We start from the raw sequence: 19,048 nt of genomic DNA on the forward strand, positions 1-19,048 counted from the left end.
CATTATTATTATTTCCTTCCCGTCATCTTTCTACTACTACTGTTCTCCACTCCCACTCTTGATCCCAATCCTCAAACCTCAATGGTAGAAAGACCGTCTCCACCTCTCGTGATTTGCATCTTTACCTCCGTAGCGATAGTCCGGGCAACTCATACCCGTAGTTACCAAGTTATCCGGAAGACCTCCTGAATTCAAAGTTTCGCCAGTCCCCAGTGCAACTCCAGATTCTTATTTTCTTCTTCCTTCTAGCTCTCTTTTCGTTCCCTCCTCCAAGCTTAGCCAGTCCATTCTTTCACTTACTCTCTTTATCAGCTATACACGGTTTCTTTCCTTTCGCTTCTAAGTATCCGACCACTGTCACCTCGCTGGAATGAATGAATGAATAGCTACTCCCTTTTAACAGCTGACGGGTAGGTTTTTTGGTCCATTGTCCCATCTCCAACACCTTCGTTTGTAGTGCTATTTGCGTACCCGCCATGTGTTAGCAGCCGCAAGAATATCAGCCCCCTAAAAAGCAGGCACTGCGCACAGCAACTTCCTCTGACTACAAGGCTGACGGAATGCTAATTATATTTGGCCTTTCAGAATGATCTAGCGACTCCGTTCTGTATTTTCGTATATCTCCTCAAAGAGACCCTCGTTCTACTCGAAAGCCTCCGGAACCGCGGAAGGCCGCTATTAACTGCATGCGATCAATATAAAGAATCATGCAGCACATCAAAGGGCCCGAATCCCCCGAGCTGGCAAGGACACTGTCGCGCTCGCGCAGCACTAGCATGTCCAGCGACTCCCAGCTCTCACGCATCCACCTTCTCTCTCCCCCACCAGTGAACCCTCCGCCCTCGTTCATCGCATTATCTGCAGCGGCTCAAATCGTCACCGCAGACCAGGAGTTTAACACTGCGGACTTTGTGACTAGCGAAGAAGACAATGGTGCCCACGCGAGCGCTCTTGTCACCCCAGAGGCTCTGTCGGCTTTGAACGGGTTTCTCGACCACCTTCTTTACAACATTCTGGCAACCGCCAAGTCAACTCAATTGGCATGCATTCGACCGGCGATAGCCGACGTCCTCAAACCGCGACTCGCGCAAGAAGTCGTCTCTGCTGCGGATGATGAGCTGAGTGAGTACATGGGCGGCCAAGAAGATGAACAATCTGAATTTCGCGGCGGGCAGACTTCCGGCAATGACTTTGACCTGGTCCGTTCCTGGAAGTTGACTCGGCTTCGATGCATGGTGTACACGAGGTTGGGCGACATGGAGGAAGACGATGAAGACGAGTACATCGCGCAAGACCGGCTTGTCGAGTCTGACGATGGGATTCCGCCGAGATTCAACAGCCACGTGGGCAACATCACTCCGGCCGCCGCGATATTTCTAACGTCTATCATCGAGCACATTGGAGAACAGGCCCTCATCATTGCAGGTGAAACTGCGCGGTCCCGGTTATCTTTGAAGCTCAGCGACAATCATGACGAAGTGACCGAATCTGGCGCAGAGCGACGCAGTATGGATAGGCTAGTTGTGGAGGATCTCGACATGGAAAAACTAGCTTTGAACCCGACCCTAGGAAGACTGTGGCGAACCTGGCGAAGACGTGTTCGAACACGTAGCTTATCTCGGACGGTTTCGAGGGAGTCATTTCAGCGTCGGAGATTAACTGCACCCTCGGCTAGCAGCAGAAAAAGCAGCATCGTTACTGTCGATGAATACCCACCTAGTCTGCCCGTGTCACCGGGTGTTGAGCACAGCAAGGAGCTTGACCCGGCATCTGTCGCTCTGCCAATGAGCGAGCACGATGTCGAAGAGATTGAGATCCCGGGATATGTGGCTGACTTGGATGGCAGCGAAGTGCATGACATACAAGAGGTTCGGACCATGCAAGCTGTTGTAGCTCACAAAGTGCGACCTCGCAGCCTTATGGTACTCACCCTCGCACCTCCAAAATCCCCTTCACCCACAGGGAACTCCCCGGTTACTCCACTCAGCGCACAGAGTGCCAGAGTTACTCGTCACGTTCGGTCGCGGTCACTACCGAGCACCCCGTACTCCGAAGACGATCTTCCAAAAGATGCCCCGGCTTTTCAGGCAAATTCCCCTTCCACGACCGAAGAACAGAAGCGCTTGGAGACGATGTATGAGCGCGATGAGGATGACGAACAAGCGGTGCCAAACGAATCAGTCTCACAGACTACAATGACGCCACAAGTCAAGGAGCTTGAAACCGGCTATTCATCCGGTGAGCAGAACTGCGCTACTGTTGTGCAGGATGCGGCCACCGCATCTTCACCGTCGGCGGCGTCAGTTGACGCCGTCACAAGTCAAGCGAGTAGCACTGATACATCAACGGCATCATTGAGCGATGAGCAGGAGATAGTTTCCGAGGTTATCGAAGGATGTGGGTTATGTGAAAAGCCAAAGCTGGCCGCATTGCAGCGACCAAAACGGGTTACAAATAAGGATCCTTCTCAGGATACCCCTGAATCGCCAGCGGAAGAAAAAGTGCTGCGGGCTGTGACTGTCGTAGACCATGAACTGCAGACGCAAGGGGGAAGCGACAAGCCATCCCGCCCCGCCGGCAGCTCTGACGGCCCCAAGACCCCTGATGAGGACTTAACCGCCGCGCAAGCCCCTCCTGCCAGGGCGTCTGATCTTACCGCGGACGGCAAACCCTCAAGACCGGCACCGGCCACAGCCGAATCCTCTAGAAAAGAGGTCACCGAACCGGTTTCCACAGCCGGAGAGGCAATTCTTCCTGATTGTCCGCGGACTCGGCCCGTGCCCGTTCCCTTGTCCTTGGACACCGCAGGCCTGCAGTCTTTCGGGCCAGCGAGCGCGGGATTAGCTACCCCTGGCAGTTCTGGGACCGAGCGCGCAGCGGTTCAACGGATATCACGCCCCTCAACCTCGGTAGCCTCGTCTACGTACCCAAAATCGCGCCGGTCCGACAGTTTCAGCAGCCATCGGGAGAAGCGTCCAGTGACTGCCGGGTCAACTACGTCGCATGTTTCGAGCAAACTGAAAGGCCTTATTAGTCGCCAACCCGACTCCGCTACTTTCCTTGTTCGCAGCTCTTCAGAAACCAGTAGAGCATCCGCTGTCACTCACGACTCAGCATATGATGATAAATCGGGATTGGATGAATTGATTAAGAGCGAGGAGACGATCCACTATACTTTGACACCAAAAAACATGAGGGATATAGAGGTTTGTTCAAACTGAAAACCCTCCTTTGCAGACCCCTACAGCTGACACTTGAAAAGGACTTGGACTCCCCCAGACGGCTGCCTCAGCGATCACCAACCGCGGATTTGGCCGATTTCCTTAAAAATACTGGCCCTCCTGGAAGTGAAACACCTAGGCCAAGGACATCCAAATCATCCTCTAGGGAACCGACCGACTTTCCAAGGGCATCGAAGTCTATGTCGTCCGAGAGGGCGAAATACATACCCATTCGGATACCTAGCATAGGCCCCGAGCAGAGAGACAGGAACTCCCCCCGCAGCAGCGCTCCACGTCTGGAAGCGCGTTCAGCTGTGGCACCACGAGGGCATCGGACCGCCGAATTAATTGAATTTCTCCGGGAAGGACCGCCGAATATCGGGGCCCACCAGGTCCCACGCACAGTTGGCTCGTCTCGGGAGACCATGGACATGGACGAATTGAGACAAGGAGCTCCTTCTGTTGCAAGCACACGCGGAGGCTCAGTGGCTGCTCGGTCACTTACTTCCGTCGGTTCTCGCACAGCCCTTCTCGAATCTGCCAACCGTTCAACTGCACAAGGGGGCTCCTCGGTCAATGCGGCCAATCTGTCCAGCAGTAGGGATTCTACCGATCCTCAGCCGGCGCGGAAACAACGTCGGGTGCGGGATCCTTATGCTATTGATGACTCGGACGACGACGAATATCTTGAAGAGCTTCTAGAATCTTCCAAGCCTAAACGGGAGGAAGAGAGCCTGATGGATTTCCTGCGTAATGTCCCTCCGCCGGAGGTCGAACCCCAGCCTCTGGCATTGAATATGCCTACATCGAAAAGCATTTCCACAGGATTTGGAAGTGCGTCAGCCATGAAGGCGCGGCTTCTTCGAAATACTTCCTTTGACAAATCCCTTTCCGTGAAATCCTCGAAATCATCGCTGCGTCAACAACAAGAAGGTTACTTAACGGGACAGTCGAATTATACTGTCAAGGTTGGCATGGAACGCAACGGAGGAGCAATTCATGCTGGATACGGGTTGTCCGCCGTGCCGGAGAAGCAGACCGAAACCAGTGCGTTAGCGAGCTTTCTCAGGAGCACAGGTCCTCCGGTGCCTCCTGCCGATCGGCGACCCTCCTTGTCTGGCAGCAGAGGCAAAGATTCGAGTGGCTTTTCCCGTCTGTTTGTTCGTCGCAAGAAGGTTGAAGTTTGAAGCATCAGATTATATATACCCCTTCTTCTTCATCTTTTGTTTTTCTCCCGTCTTGGTCTAGACCACTCTTCCAATTCCTTGCGACTATGAAATTGTTATATGGTTGGCAGATGACATGTGTCTTTGAGCGTTCTGAGCCAGTGATGAAACGTTCCTTGCGTCTTATTCTTCTTTGTGATACTCCTTGCAGTGATATGCCTACGATTTCTTTGCGCATGCAAACTTATGTTGCCTTTTTCTCGCGCTGCACTTACTTGGCTATCTCATGTTTCCCCTTTCTTGTTTCATTGTCCGCATCTCAACTCTCTCGACTTGTTGAGAGAAAGTCTGCACTGGAGTGCGATTGTATATATAATGCTTTGGGGCCGCCAGTATTCGGACCGTTCCCTGAGCCGCTACATTCTTTCTATCTCAGCAAAAATTTCATATCATCCGGGATTATATCTATCCACCATCAGCGCATCAACAACGTAGAGACTAATAGTGCGTTGACGTCCGCAGCGAGGCTTGGGCGTGCATTGTCCACGATTCAGTCGTACTTTCCTTCCCAACCAATTTCATAGAAGACGGTCTGATCAAATCAGTTCAATGTCTTCAATGCGAAGACATAAGAATAGCATAATTTCAGTGAGCCAGTTTGATACTACTGGAGGAGACGGAAGATCTTTAACCCGGCCGCTCTCCGTAGACGCGGCGTGGCATCAATATTGTTGTAGAGACCCATCGCTACTCAAATATACCGACTGAACAAGCCACAACCTCTTTGTCGGCCAATTTACTCATCGACAATGGGCAGCTCCTCACAATCCAGCACGAGGACACTCCTCGGTATCTTCTTCCTGCTCCTTGTCCAGCTCTCATCCGCTTTAAAATTCGACCTGCACGCCAGCAGCGGGCATAACGAGCGATGTATACGCAACTTTGTCTTCAAGGACCAATTGGTCGTTGTGACAGCTATCGTGAGCGGACAGAAGGGTGATGGGCAGGTTGTGAATATGCACGTATGTTGATTCTTACCACTGCCCTGGGGTATTTTCGGGTTTGGGTCGTGGGGGGCTACTTTCCGGATTCGTTATTACTGTTATCGAGGTTACTGGAGCGATGCTTACTGTTTTCCTTGCTATAGATTAAGGATGCGCTTGGGAATGACCATGGTCGGCCTAAGGATATCGCGGGCGAGACTCGTCAGGCATTCACCTCTGTTGCGGACACTTCGTTTGATGTTTGCTTTGAGAATAAGCTGGTTTCCCACCGTGAGTTTTTACCCTTACTTTACCTAGCTTCGCATGATACCCCTGGCTTGAATGTTTTGACTTGGGAGCTGATCTAAACGTTGTCTAGACGGTGTTGCAAACCCGTACAAGTCTGTCGAGCTCGACGTCGAGATTGGCGCCGACGCCCGTGACTGGTCCAGCGTTCAGGCTGCGGAGAAGCTCAAGCCGGTCGAAACTGATCTCCGTCGTATCGAGGAAATGGTGGCGGAGATCGTCAACGAGATGGAATACCTGCGGGCCCGTGAGCAGAAGCTGCGGGATACCAATGAGAGCACCAACGAGCGCGTGAAGTGGTTTGCTTTTGGCACTATGGGAATGCTGGTCGGACTGGGTGTTTGGCAAGTTGTATACCTCAGGGCTTACTTTAGGTATGTTGAGCTCCCGTGTTGCTCTTTCCGTCGTGGGGTTTGATGGTGTCGTTGGCTAACTGCTGCTCTTGTTTCGAACAGGTCGAAGCATCTTATCTAAGATCTTGTCGTGTTGTGTTTTAATTCCCACCTGTCATGTGGACAAGGCTGCCCATGGTTGATTCTCCGATGAATTGCATGACAGACACGGAGTTTTCAGTCGCATTTGAGGGATTCGGCCTCGTGTATTTTCAGGTATATTTATGGTGCATTGCTTCGATTTCCGTACTTATGAAATGACACCTGTAATGAATAGAAGTGCTTCTGGTGTGTGCTCCTCCTTCGTAGTACTATATCACTTGAGAATGAGTGTCTCAAGCGTTCACCCCCTGTGACCGTTCTGGGGTTTATAACATGACATGCGCTACTCGTACGGAGGAGTGGTGAAAGGTCTCGGCGATGATACCAAGCTGTTGCAACATGCAGTCACATCTGAATTCCTCAAATCCATCTAGTTGACACATTGTATCCTTGCTGTCTGTAGTGATCTCAGTCATGTTCGAGTTATACTCGAGCTACACCAACCTCATCGGCATGTTTAATTGATGCAAACGCTGCAAACAGCACGCAGCATTGCCGCGGATGATGTCAATTCCGAGTCATTATTTAATGTGCTTACCTTGGATATTGGGCTTCATTGACTAGACACTCCCCTGTTAAGCTTCTATTTCAAATTCATCTTGACTAGGAGCTTTACGATGTCTGCCCCACGGCTCATTCAACGCCTCTCGCGGCCCTCGAGGTCACCTTTCTCTCTTACAGCAACAATTACCCGTCGCTCCTTCGGCAGCTCGGCTGTTCGTCCAAACGATGGCAATGGGAAGGATCGAGCGCCCTCTACAGCTCCGGAGCACCGCAAATACCAGACTTCGAGGCCTCCAAACCAGGCTGTGCCTCATTCAACTTCGACAATGACCAATGACTTCCCCAGTGTCGGCGAGAGGACCCCGCCTCCGGAGGTCTTGAGCTCGGTCGATCCGAACTATAAGCCGGTAGATCCTTATCCTGGCCGTGTCGAGCATTACACTGGTGGTAGACAGCAGCCCGGTGCGCAGAAACCGGAGCTTGGTGTTGGGGAGATGGAAGGGATTACCTTCAAGGTTGAGCCGCTGAAGCGAACTGGAGAGGACCCGGCGACCGTGAGGGCTCGCTTGTTGTGTAAGTTCAGTTCTTGCCGTTCGCTTCCTACAGTCCTTGGTCCTTGAAGCTAATAGAGGGACCAAATGCAGATCAGAGTAGAAAGCGAGGTATCCTCGAGTCGGATCTGCTGCTATCCACATTCGCCGATGTCTATCTGAAAGATATGACGCCAGAACAGCTCCAGGAGTACGACCGTTTCCTGGACGAGAATGACTGGGACATCTACTACTGGGCTACGCAGGACCCTCCGTCTGCTGCGGACGGCCCGGTCGAGGATACCGTGACAGAGACGTGGAAACGCACCGGAGCCAAGAGCGGTGAGTGGAAGCAGACCGTTGGTGCTTACAAGGCTGCGTATAGGCCTGTCCCCTCGCGGTGGGCCGACTCAGAGGTCCTCAGGCTTCTGAGACAACATGTGCGCGATAAGAGTGCTGTTGGATTCCATGCTGCGAAAAACAAGAAGACTGGCGGTACTGGGCTGGGAAGGATGCCCGACATCCAGGTCTTTGATAAATAGGCTTTGACTGTTACGACTAATGGGCAGATCAAGGTATGACGCAAAGGGAGGGATATTTGTGTACTGTATATCTCAGCTTGTACTATAGTATGCCTTGAATATTTTGATGCGCTCTGCTGGAGATATCGATGGCTTCACAGCATTGTCTCTAATGGTATCTCATGGTACGTGACTATAGTCCCTGGCGTATGCTAGGTCGCCTGTCGTTGTATGCTCAAATTGGTCAACTCGAAGAATCGCGATACGACCATCAAGAAAATCAGGATGAATGAGCTCATCTCAACCTTTTGATTGCAGTTACGTATGGCGATATTTACTCTGTATAGTTCCGGGTCATGTGACTCGCTTAGGCTTAGGGCTTGTTGACCACACAACCAGCGGCAGAACGGGCTAGTTTAGGGCTTAGGCGGGCAACGCTGGTTCTGCTCGTCCATCCTCAAGCGCTGCGATTTTATCTCAGGCCCAGAGTCAACGACAATTGCTCCGCCCGCGTTCATCCTCCTCCCTCCTCTCGCGGCCCCTTCATCGTCAATATGGCTGAGCAGATGGTTCTTCGTGGTACCCTTGAGGGCCACAATGGCTGGGTTACTTCCCTGGCTACCTCTCTGGAGAAGTAAGGGAATACCGAATATCGAAAAAGTTGCAAGAAAATCATATGCCGAAAGGATGAAGAAACGTTTGTTTTGGAAGACTTTGGGCATTGGTTGAGCACGTGGACAAATAGATTCTGACTTGGATGTTTCTTTCGAATAGCCCCAACATGCTGCTCTCTGGCAGTCGCGACAAGACCCTGATCATCTGGAACCTTACCCGCGACGAGCAGGCCTACGGTTACCCCAAGCGCAGCCTCGAGGGTCACTCCCACATCGTCTCTGACTGTGTATGCTACCCGAAATCCCATTGAGCTTAGAGAGAGTACAAGGACTGGCAATTGCTCGTGGAGGAAGCCGAAAAAGTATCAAGAGTTTGGCTGACCGCGTGTGTTCCGTGCAGGTCATCTCCTCCGACGGTGCCTACGCTCTGTCCGCCTCCTGGGACAAGTCCCTCCGCCTGTGGGAGCTCGCTACCGGCGAGACCACTCGTACCTTCGTTGGCCACACCAACGACGTCCTCTCCGTCTCCTTCTCCGCCGACAACCGCCAGATCGTCTCCGGTTCTCGTGACCGCTCCATCAAGCTGTGGAACACCCTCGGCGACTGCAAGTTCACCATCACCGACAAGGGCCACACCGACTGGGTTTCCTGCGTGCGCTTCAGCCCCAACCCCCAGAACCCCGTCATCGTTTCCGCTGGCTGGGACAAGCTCGTCAAGGTACGTTTATCCAGTCTTCCTGGCGCGATGTACAGCCGAACCCGAAACTGTCTGCCCAAATGATGTTTTGCATATTACGTATTTGCTACTTCAGAGCCTTCCACGGCCATGAGACAAACAATCACCAATGCCCTGATGGACACTTCGCAATTAAATTTGCACTTTCTTTACATTGGACTAGCTCATTTTATTACCCTGGGAGATCGAAGCTAACACAACGTACCCATTAGGTTTGGGAGCTCGCTTCCTGCCGTCTCCAGACCGACCACATCGGTCACACCGGTTACATCAACACCGTCACCATCTCCCCCGATGGATCCCTGTGCGCCTCCGGTGGCAAGGACGGCACCACCATGCTCTGGGATCTCAACGAGTCCAAGCACCTCTACTCCCTCCACGCTGGCGACGAGATCCACGCCCTCGTCTTCTCCCCCAACCGCTACTGGCTCTGCGCCGCCACTGCCAGCTCCATCACCATCTTCGATCTCGAGAAGAAGAGCAAGGTTGATGAGCTCAAGCCCGAGTTCATCGAGAAGAGCTCCAAGGCCCGTGAGCCCGAGTGTATCTCTCTCGCCTGGAGCGCTGATGGCCAGACTCTGTTCGCTGGTTACACTGACAACAAGATCCGTGCCTGGGGTGTCATGTCGAGGGCATAGATAATGACGAGCGTTTAGGCGGAGGAGAGGAAATCCATGTTTTTTTCTTTGTTATAAAAAAGAAAGCGCTGGCATTGGTTGGGATGTATGAGCCATGAGCAATGAAGCACTCTGGGCCTGGGCCCAGGGTTTTTCTCCGACATGTCTAGCTTACTTGATTCGTCATAAACTTCGTAGGTCGGGAATCTTGTCAACGTCGGCATGCCGAATGTTCTAATACCAATTAAAAAAAAAAAAACATACTATAAAAATCTACTTGTCTTCCTACTCTTCAATCGTATCACTGCCGGTTGGCGAAGCACACGTATGGGACTGCGTGTCTACATGTTGCACTGCCCTTCAGTCAACTCGCTGCAGAAACATGGCATTATGCCTCCTGACAGTCGATATGGTAGCAATCTCGAATTGTCTTCATTTTTCATACTATTGTACATCATTTCTTCAATTCCGCAAGAGCTTCCTCCACATGGGCGGCATTCTCTTCGAGTCCCAACCCCCGAGCCAGAGACTTGGCCTCCATCCAATACTGTTCGGCTTCCTTCCGCTTACCCTGAAGATGGGCAATTTCTCCCAGGTTATACATTGCCGCGAGGCAGGACATATCACATTCTTCGTCGCGGATAGGAGGCTGTAGTTTAGCAGCAACGTCTAGGGCCTTTTGCGCCCACTGGTTGCCCGAGTCGATGAGCTGTTGAGGCGCGGCAGTAGACCCACGGGAAGGAGTCTTCTTGTGTAGTTCCCCGGTGATCGCGGTGGACACGTCGGCGAGGAGCGTCACCTGCTTGCAGGAGGGTGTGCTGCCCTCGTCTGTGCGCAGGAGGTCCAGCGCGCGCAGCAAGAGCGGCATGGCGAGCTCATTCTTCTCCTGCTTTAAATATGTCTGTCCCAGATCTGTGAGTGCAGTGGCAATCTCGGAGAGGTTCAGCCAGGCTGTACTGGCGTCTTCCGAGGCACTCCCGACGGGAAGGCCGAGCTCCTGGCGACGGCGGAGCTCTTTCAGACACAGTTCCACCGCGGCTTCCTGATAGCTTTCGGCCTTCTTCTCGTCCTGGATGTAGTCGCTTGCGTACAGCTCTGCGAGCTTCATGTGGATGCCGACAACCTTCTTCAGGACCTTGTCTCGCTGGCGGTCTTCGTACTCGTCCAGCTCCTTCATCTTCTGATGCATTGCTAGCGCGTCCGGATCGTCGATCTGAATCGACTCCGTCACCGCTTCAGCTTCAGGCTTCTGTGCATCCTTCTTCTTCCTACCTTCTTCCACCCACTTCAGGCACTCGGTCTGTGTGCGCTCGAGGACCTGGATGGCGGGTTTCACCAGCCCGGCCTTCTCAAGCATCATCGATACCTGGAGATGTATTCCTACCATCTCATCAGAGAAGGGATGCATGCCAAGCTCGACTGCCTTCCTCAGAGCCTCCTTGTATGCCTTCAGCGCCTTGGCTGGATTGAGGTCAACTTCAGTGTAGTATACCGCCGTCCGGAGTGACTCGGCAACTGGAGGTGGGAATTTGTGATACTGCGGGCCGACGCGCGTCAACTCCACGTAGGATATGTATGCGAATATGGCAGTGGCTCCGGCGACGGAGATAATGGCGAGTGGGAGGAGGATGGGATTCTTGCGCCAAATTCCTTTTGATGCTTCCTGGAAGCCGCGTTTCATCCGCTGTCCATAGCTAAGTTGTCGGTATTGAGGACGGGTATGTTGTAGTAACGAGAACGGGGTCTGTGATTGTCTCTGAAGTGATGATCTGGTGCTGTTCCCGGGTTGACACTTGTGAGACGCCGTGCGTGTTGAGAGAGCTTTGTTGCATTGTAGGTTTCTCGGCCTCGAAATGAAGGCGCAGGCGCGCCGTGATGCTGCATTAAACATTGTCTGATTTTTCTAACGAGTCGTCAAATCATGAACTGGCACCCGATCGGATGTTGAGTGGTGAAAGTGTGGACGAAAGTGATCGAAAAACCGCGGCGACTGAAATTCAAATCGAGCATCTATCAATTTCAAGGGTTTTAGTGGTCCAAGCTTCTCCGCCTGCGGATATGATATGACGTCGAAGTCGTCGCCCAGCGCCAGCACTATCGCTCTTTCAATAGCTGTTTCATCTTCAGAAATACTATTCTATATCAACGTGCGCAATAATTTCCCGGTGTAGGAACGTGGCGCCTCCAAAATGTGTGGACGATATGCCCTTGGAGTGGTGCGTAGCCCCCAATAATCCCAGTGCTTCTATGTCTAGTGCTGATCTTATCGCTAGCGGATGGCATTTGTGCGACGCCGTCTGCAGGAGCAAGGCATGCAGGTTGACGAGGTCCCTGAGGACGATGAAGTGAGAGAAACATACAATTTTGCTCCAGGGTCTAACGGTGCTGTCTACCGGGCCGATGTCTCTGACCGCGGGTTCGTTGACGACGCGCAAGAGCAGGACACTACAGACCACCCGCGGGAGCCATCTCCAGAAGCAGTCGACAGTGTAGAAAAAGACTATGATAGGAAATGGAGGTACAAGATTCAGAGCATGAGGTGGGGCCTCATACCATTTTGGACAAAGAGGAAACCTGATTACGGATCTCTGATGCGAACGATTAATTGTCGCGATGACTCTTTGATCGAGGATCGCGGGATGTGGACGTCCATGAAGCGGAAGAAGCGATGCATTGTGATCTGCCAAGGCTTCTACGAATGGTTGAAGAAAGGACCTGGAGGTAAAGAGAAGATCCCGCACTTCATCAAGCGCAAGGACGGGGATTTGCTGTGCTTTGCCGGACTGTGGGATTGCGTGTCGTATGAAGGTATACAATTCTACCTGCTGTCTTTGCGATGTTCGTCGTCCGCTGAGTCCAGGTACAGGCTCTGACGAGAAGCTCTACACATATACCATCATCACGACTTCTTCGAACTCGTACTTGAAATTTCTCCACGATCGAATGCCAGTGATACTCGAGCCCAATAGCGAAGCAATGAAGATGTGGCTGGATCCCGAACGGACAACTTGGTCCAGTGAATTGCAGTCCATCCTGAAACCGTACGAAGGAGAACTGGAATGCTATCCGGTCTCCAAAGAGGTCGGCAAAGTGGGAAACAACTCGCCCGACTTCATCATTCCGATCAACAGCAAGGACAATAAGAGTAATATCGCCAATTTCTTCGCCAATGCGAAGAAGCAGAAGGGTGGAGCAGTCACCTCCGCCAGGGATGAGGACGCCAAGGAATCCTTGCACTCTGCCGAACAAAAGGTGGTGAAAGATTTGGATGAGCCGCGCAAGACTCAAGACAGTCAATGGAGTGAAAATAATGCTCCGCTGCCAGAACCAGGCGTCAAAAGAGAGTACCCTCCGGACGGCGATGACATTGGCGATGAAGCCCCGAAGAAACAGAAAACCGAGCCAGCACCTTCACCCTCCCCAGCAGAAAAGGCGCATGAGCCGAAGGCTAAGTCTGAGCGGAAGACGACCACATCGAGTAGAAAACCGCGAAGTGCGACGCACAACGACAAGCCTCTAAAGAAGACACACGGGAAGACGACTGATGGTTCTCAGCGAATCACAAACTTTTTTCAGAAATGAAAACCACAAATGTACGGGCATCATGATGGTATGCGTAGTGTTTTTGCACCGTTCAAAATCAGGGAAAGGGGTCGTGGCTTGCAGTAGGATCAATCCAGCCTCAACACGCGCACACACTGAGACTGCAGTGCGGCATAACAGTCGAATCACCTAATGAGAAATGAATGTAACGAGCCAACTGTCCAGCAGTTTCCATACTCAATGTGTTCACACATGTGGTATTATAGTACAAGTGAGATCATGGTGTTACATAGCTCGGTATAACCCCCGACTTGAAGCTGAGGCTGCCCTATTGTAGCTCACGTAGTCTTTGGACCAGCTTCTCTCTTAGGAAAGGACTCAATCCGAGTCTGCAGCGCAACATGTCAGCTTCAGAACTAGTCAAAGGGCGAGGGGACTCACATTCCGTCTCTAGTAACGATTCTGTAAGTGCCTGTTTTCTGGTTAGCTCAAAATTGCGCCAAACTCGTCTCATAAGTATAAAATCGTACCGCTTGGCTGATAATTCCCATTGTCTCCGACAAATTTCCCGTTCGCATCAACTTCTAGACTGCCGAAGATATCCTCGGGCCTGCCGGTTCGTTAGCGGTTCAATTGGACAACTCGGCGAAGAGGGTCGCTACCATGCAATACGACCAAACTCTGGAGGTCTTCTGCTGTCCGAAAGATGTATCCAGCCGCCTCTACCAGCAGAGCCAACACCACCCTGGCCACTGGCTCCTCCACTAGAGTCCTTGCTCTCTCGCCGTCTTCTGCCACTCTGTCCCGTCATCAGGACTCCTCCCGATCCTATATTAGCCCCCGATGTGGAAACCATAACTTGGGCTTGAGAGATAGCGTCCGGATCTTTGTGGCCGTACTCAGAAATGACCTCTTGTAGGATCTTGAGGAAGTTGGGATTCTCCCTGAAAGAGTCCGTCGAAGGAGGTAGCTTGGATGTGACGCCAATGGCTGTTTTGGGATTGACAGGCTCTGAAGACAAGAGTGACAAGGTATGACTTCCACTTTGGGGTTTATTCGAGAAAACATACTGTGATTGTGAGCCCGAGAAATGGCAGACACTCTGGCTGCCGAACTTACGATATGGGGATTGCCTTCTAGGGTAGACACTGTGCGAATCTGGCACCATCTCGCTAACCTGAACGGCTGTCGCGCAAAGGACATGGACAAGATCATATTGTAAATATATCGCTGAGTCGAGAAGCAGTCGATCGGTCTGCACAGAATTATTTGGAGCTTCATGACGCTGTTGAGACAAACAAGACAAAATCATGTGATCCCGCGGAGTCGATACCAGCAATTTATTGTTGCTGCTTTGTAGGCCTTGCGATGGAGTTCCATGCCTTTCCTCCCATTGACGGATTTTGCTGATGGCTTCCTTCCATTCTTTATCTGGATAATTGAAAATGCTCCTTTCAGGAACCTTCCCGTAGGATGCCGCTGATTTAGTGATACCTGACGTTTCGACCGTGGTTTCCTGCGCATCCCCTTGTAGCGTGGGAAGTAAGCATCGCATCCTTAGTTTGGCTGTGATTGTATCTCATATTTTGCATGATACCCCAATTGATTATAAAGCAGTCATCTCCAGTGGCTGCTACTTGATTTCTTCTCATGTGATTTCTTTTATCAAATAACGGACAACTATGACGACCCCATCTACAAAACAAAATCCGGGAGCAACCCCAACCCACTTGACCTCTTCTCCTCGACCTACTGGCGCGCATATGGCAAGACCCATAGCGCATAAGTCACCATCGACACGGACACCGTCAGCATCGGGACATGGCCATGGTCATCAGCCAAGTGTATCCTCTCACCAATATGCTACTCCTCTTGCTGCAACAACAGGCATTGAGGATACTGTCACCTTCAGTTCACCATCTGCCTTGCTAGCGCTGGGTGGCTACGGTGGGATCAGCCCGTCTCCTGCCGGTCATGATGCTCTAGTTGTTCCGAGTATGAATGAGCATGATATCCAGGCGCTCGGAATGCAAGGTATCAAACTTGGATCCGCTCGAGATAATGACGAAGAGCGGAAAAGACACATTGAAGGTGTTGTCCAGCTCCTACGGACTCGCATATCCGGCAGAGCAGTCTGCAGAGAGGGTATTGAGCGTTTAGTTCAACTCGAAGGATTTGAATCTATCTGGCAGGAGGACAATCTGAACATTGCCGGAAACTTCGTTGACCTTGAGATCGAATTTCACCGCGGCCAGAACGTTGTGAAAGACGTCAACCTTAGCTATGCAACACCGGACGCTACAGATGGCGAACGACGGGAAGAAGCTACTGCTGTACTGAAGCGAGATCTTGTACAAAACCCGGAAGACGGAGAACGCGGCTCATGGAAATCACTGGCCGGATTCCATGGAAACCTGCAGTGGCTGTCCAAGCATGACAGACTCAGTCAGGAGGTCAATTGTTTTGAGGCCATTGAGGGCCTCTACCAAAGCCTGAAGCGGATATGGGATGAAGAGCAGAAGCTTCCTAAATTCTCAGGTGTTTACGAACATCTATGTGCTGGGTCCATTGGCCGACCAAGCCTCCACAAGGGGAGTCGACTCGGACTAAGCCTAGACTATTGGATCCATCAAGCCCAGGTCTTAGACGCGAATTCGCCTCCCGACGCCATGGACATTGATAGGCCAGCTAATCGAGCGCTTAGTGAAGTGGCAGAGCCCCAAAATGGAAAATGGTTTGTAATGATCGAATGCGAAGAAGGCTATCCGTCACTTCGTGTGTCGAAAGAATGGCTTGACTCTGATGTCCTCACAGTGGTCAACAATGCTGCAAATGGCTCCTCCTCGAATGAGGCTGCAGCTTCAGATATTGCAGTTGTCAACTGGGCTGACCCGCCTCCTACCCTGAGCTCCGGTGGCTCAGACGCAATGGCCCTTGATTCGAACATGCTGGGCTCCTCTGCACTGAACCGCCGTTTTGTCGCTCGAATGGAGCCACCTCTTGATGTTCCGATCCTCGCAGCTTCAGACATTTACAGGCATCTAGGCATTCAGATTCCACACGAATTCCGCATGGTCACCTATGACGGTCTGCTAGTTCCTGGATGGTCACCTCTGTTAGCAACGGGTGCAGTAGGTCTTGGCGCCGAGGATATAGCTCAGCCCGGCCGCAAAAGGCGCAGAACGTCTGTTCAAGGCTTCGACCAAGAAGGAAGTCCTTGCACGAAGCATCATAGTTACACTTTTCAGGCGTTTGAGTCGGTTGCAGGGCGGACGATGCGTGACATCCCCTTTTCACATCCGCGGCAACTTGCGGACGTTTTCCCAGTAAGTACAAGACGTGCTCACGCTGCACTAATCTGCTAACACTTGTACCCTTTTCAGATTTTGCGCCAGTATGCGTTGCTTGCGAATCTGATTCACAAAATATTTAGTTCGCCGCGAAAGGACGATGTATCAAAAAAGCACGCCGAACCAGCCACAGAGGGGACTCCTAGGCAACCGAATTCCTCAAAAGCGATGATGCCAACAAAGAAAAACAAAGTGATCATTCTGAGCAATAAAGATCCGAATGAGCAGAAACTCGACTCCTTGTTGAATGGAATCAACAAGTCAACTGCTACTGCTACAGGCTCAGGGAAAGACATTGCAATGTCACCATCAATAAGTCTGCGTGAGCATGCTGCACATCAGGAAGAGGTCAAGGTAGATGTGACCTTACGGACACAACTTGGACAGTCGCCAGTCATAATGTTACTTTTCACCGTGGAAGATCCTCGTTTGGCGAGTTCCTCTGCAGAGACTGTCCTGAGCAAAGTCTCTATCAGTTTGGAGATTGGCCCTAACGGCCGCATTTCAGTAGTGGACATGACTGGACTGCTGGATGATGAAACGGCAGCGGACAGTGAAAAGGGTGCACATAACAGTGAGTCATACAAGCTGCAACAGAAGATAGCCAGGGTGCTGGAAATCTCCCAAGACATCGGGATATTGGTAGAATGGGTTGCGCGGTGGGTACGGCAGCAAAAGGGACGCGGGTGAAACCTGTGGCGAATGGCGGAGTCCTTGAAGTGGAGAGCAGCGTCTAATCAGCCTGTCGGTTGGCTTACCGTCAAATACAGTGCCTTGACTCTCACGCTGCAATATACTACTGCGTGCCGGGTGATAGGGCTGCATGCACAGCACTAGCCTTGTAGTGTTGCCATAAGGAACCTTGACAACAGGTACTGCCTGACTGGTCCAAGGCTGCCAAAGATCAGCTCCGCGTCTACTCAACAGCCCCAGATAGTCTGTTCAAGTAAGAGGTCCACGAGCCAGACGTGAAGCTGAGATCACAGAGTTTGGGCCAACAAAAAGGCTCCATATAGCTCACCAAAGGAGGACAGAAGGCACGCCGTCAAAAAGTGACCTTGGAATGGGACTCGCAATTGTATGGTCCAAGATAGCACCGCATAAGTGGTAATAATTGAGTGAACTGGGGGCCACAATTCCATGTCCTTTCATGGGAGGAAGCCTTCATTAACAGCATCAAACGGCAATCTAAGGATATCTTCATCCACAACGCAGCGCAGTCAAGCCATGCCTGACCTCCTCTTGTCTTGTATGTATAGTTGCTTACCAGTAAAGCAATTCATGCCACTTTGAAGTAAGACGATATGACCTCTCGAGGGACACCGGGTGTACTACGTGCCTGCAAGGCCAATATGCGTGATTTGTTAACAATATTTGATATGTTCAGTGTCATGCAAGGGGCTATACACAAGCATCGTTTCCATTACGTATCAGAAGAATGCATCGAAGATGTCTCCATGAGTTGCCATGCGAAATGCTTGACTTTTTTTTTTGGTGCGTGGCAAGGGGCATGGAATGTTTGATCAACTGCGCGAATTACTGTCCCTGCCTATTCCGGATTGAGATTTACGTGAGATGGATCTGATCCTGACTTTCCAAGTGATCAAGGACATATTCAAGAAGTATCTATCTACATGATGTTAGTGACCTCGAGTCGTGCATTCTACCTTTTTTACATGCAACTTCGATATTGGGTGGAGTACTCCATAGTAACGTGCAAATGGTACCTGATGTGATAGTCTATCACAATAGCTGGGATCCAGTCAGCGCAGTTTGTCATGGTTCGACAAAATCATCCAATAAGCGTCTTGCGATAGGCAATCTCTCTGAGCGCGGAAATGACTGGCCAAGCAGCGGACGCGTTTGGCCAGTCAAGAATGATAATAATTCCTGTTTTTCTGTTTCAAAATTTCAGGGTTCTTGAGATGTGATGCTGGACTGAAAATTATTTATTATCCGCTGTCTATTGGACGATGCAATGCGCCATTATCCAATGGTGAAGGCTTTTAGAGTAGTCGGTGAGGGATATATTTCCTATTACCCGCATCTTGTTTCTGGATTATCTTTTATGAACATTTGACGTTGGGTTTCGACTTTCGAAAAATTACGCGCATTTCGAGGTTTGCTAATTGCAAAGAACCGAAGTTACCGAGGCGACCGTCATAGACTTCTTTTTGTCCTCGGTCGTGAGATACTCCTGTTTGGACTGTTTGAATTCAAATAGATCGTCAACAGTCGGCATCAGAAGTCAAAGTCAACTACTCCATACATATTATCGTATATGATCAAGGGCGAAACCGGACAGGCGGACGAAGATGATGTATTCGATTTGTGGAGGATATGAATGACGCTAAGCTGCACCCGGCTAGAAGGGTGTTTGCGGACCGCCACACACATGTTCTATTTATTACTGCACTAGCCGCACCACTGCGCTGCTATTGATAGAGAACGATGGCTGTGTTT

At 51.2% G+C, this 19,048-nt stretch overlaps 8 protein-coding genes across 8 annotated transcripts; 6 read left to right on the plus strand and 2 right to left on the minus strand.

Moving 5' to 3' along the window:
• Window positions 1-707: 707 nt before the first annotated feature.
• Aspvir_007129 (uncharacterized protein) lies at window positions 708-4,408 on the plus strand (the record flags this gene model as incomplete). Its single annotated transcript, XM_043270311.1, has 2 exons — window positions 708-3,206; window positions 3,263-4,408. The coding sequence occupies 2 exons, from the start codon at window positions 708-710 to the stop codon at window positions 4,406-4,408; spliced, it is 3,645 nt and encodes a 1,214-aa protein (XP_043126246.1).
• A 788-nt stretch (window positions 4,409-5,196) lies between these two features.
• Aspvir_007130 (emp24/gp25L/p24 family protein) lies at window positions 5,197-6,150 on the plus strand (the record flags this gene model as incomplete). Its single annotated transcript, XM_043270312.1, has 4 exons — window positions 5,197-5,409; window positions 5,535-5,661; window positions 5,750-6,050; window positions 6,132-6,150. The coding sequence occupies 4 exons, from the start codon at window positions 5,197-5,199 to the stop codon at window positions 6,148-6,150; spliced, it is 660 nt and encodes a 219-aa protein (XP_043126247.1).
• Window positions 6,151-6,787: 637 nt separating this feature from the next.
• Window positions 6,788-7,746, plus strand: Aspvir_007131 (succinate dehydrogenase assembly factor 2; the record flags this gene model as incomplete). The annotated part of the gene is made up of 2 exons (XM_043270313.1): window positions 6,788-7,247; window positions 7,319-7,746. 2 exons carry the CDS (start codon window positions 6,788-6,790, stop codon window positions 7,744-7,746), a joined length of 888 nt encoding a protein of 295 aa, XP_043126248.1.
• Window positions 7,747-8,279: 533 nt separating this feature from the next.
• Window positions 8,280-9,713, plus strand: cpcB (40S ribosomal protein RACK1; the record flags this gene model as incomplete). Its single annotated transcript, XM_043270314.1, has 4 exons — window positions 8,280-8,359; window positions 8,500-8,626; window positions 8,740-9,057; window positions 9,288-9,713. 4 exons carry the CDS (start codon window positions 8,280-8,282, stop codon window positions 9,711-9,713), a joined length of 951 nt encoding a protein of 316 aa, XP_043126249.1.
• A 433-nt stretch (window positions 9,714-10,146) lies between these two features.
• On the minus strand, window positions 10,147-11,583 carry Aspvir_007133 (TPR domain protein; the record flags this gene model as incomplete). Its single annotated transcript, XM_043270315.1, has 1 exon — window positions 10,147-11,583. The coding sequence occupies one exon, from the start codon at window positions 11,581-11,583 to the stop codon at window positions 10,147-10,149; it is 1,437 nt and encodes a 478-aa protein (XP_043126250.1).
• A 298-nt stretch (window positions 11,584-11,881) lies between these two features.
• On the plus strand, window positions 11,882-13,274 carry Aspvir_007134 (uncharacterized protein; the record flags this gene model as incomplete). Its single annotated transcript, XM_043270316.1, has 3 exons — window positions 11,882-11,908; window positions 11,966-12,500; window positions 12,559-13,274. The coding sequence occupies 3 exons, from the start codon at window positions 11,882-11,884 to the stop codon at window positions 13,272-13,274; spliced, it is 1,278 nt and encodes a 425-aa protein (XP_043126251.1).
• Window positions 13,275-13,563: 289 nt separating this feature from the next.
• Window positions 13,564-14,450, minus strand: Aspvir_007135 (uncharacterized protein; the record flags this gene model as incomplete). Its single annotated transcript, XM_043270317.1, has 5 exons — window positions 13,564-13,624; window positions 13,677-13,707; window positions 13,766-13,845; window positions 13,898-14,304; window positions 14,355-14,450. The coding sequence occupies 5 exons, from the start codon at window positions 14,448-14,450 to the stop codon at window positions 13,564-13,566; spliced, it is 675 nt and encodes a 224-aa protein (XP_043126252.1).
• A 467-nt stretch (window positions 14,451-14,917) lies between these two features.
• On the plus strand, window positions 14,918-17,275 carry Aspvir_007136 (RNA polymerase II mediator complex middle subunit MED1; the record flags this gene model as incomplete). The annotated part of the gene is made up of 2 exons (XM_043270318.1): window positions 14,918-16,561; window positions 16,619-17,275. The coding sequence occupies 2 exons, from the start codon at window positions 14,918-14,920 to the stop codon at window positions 17,273-17,275; spliced, it is 2,301 nt and encodes a 766-aa protein (XP_043126253.1).
• Between the last annotated feature and the right edge of the window lie 1,773 nt (window positions 17,276-19,048).

The sequence above is a fragment of the Aspergillus viridinutans genome (assembly GCF_018404265.1).
Source record: "Aspergillus viridinutans IFM 47045 DNA, scaffold_5, whole genome shotgun sequence".
NCBI lineage: Eukaryota > Fungi > Ascomycota > Eurotiomycetes > Eurotiales > Aspergillaceae > Aspergillus > Aspergillus viridinutans.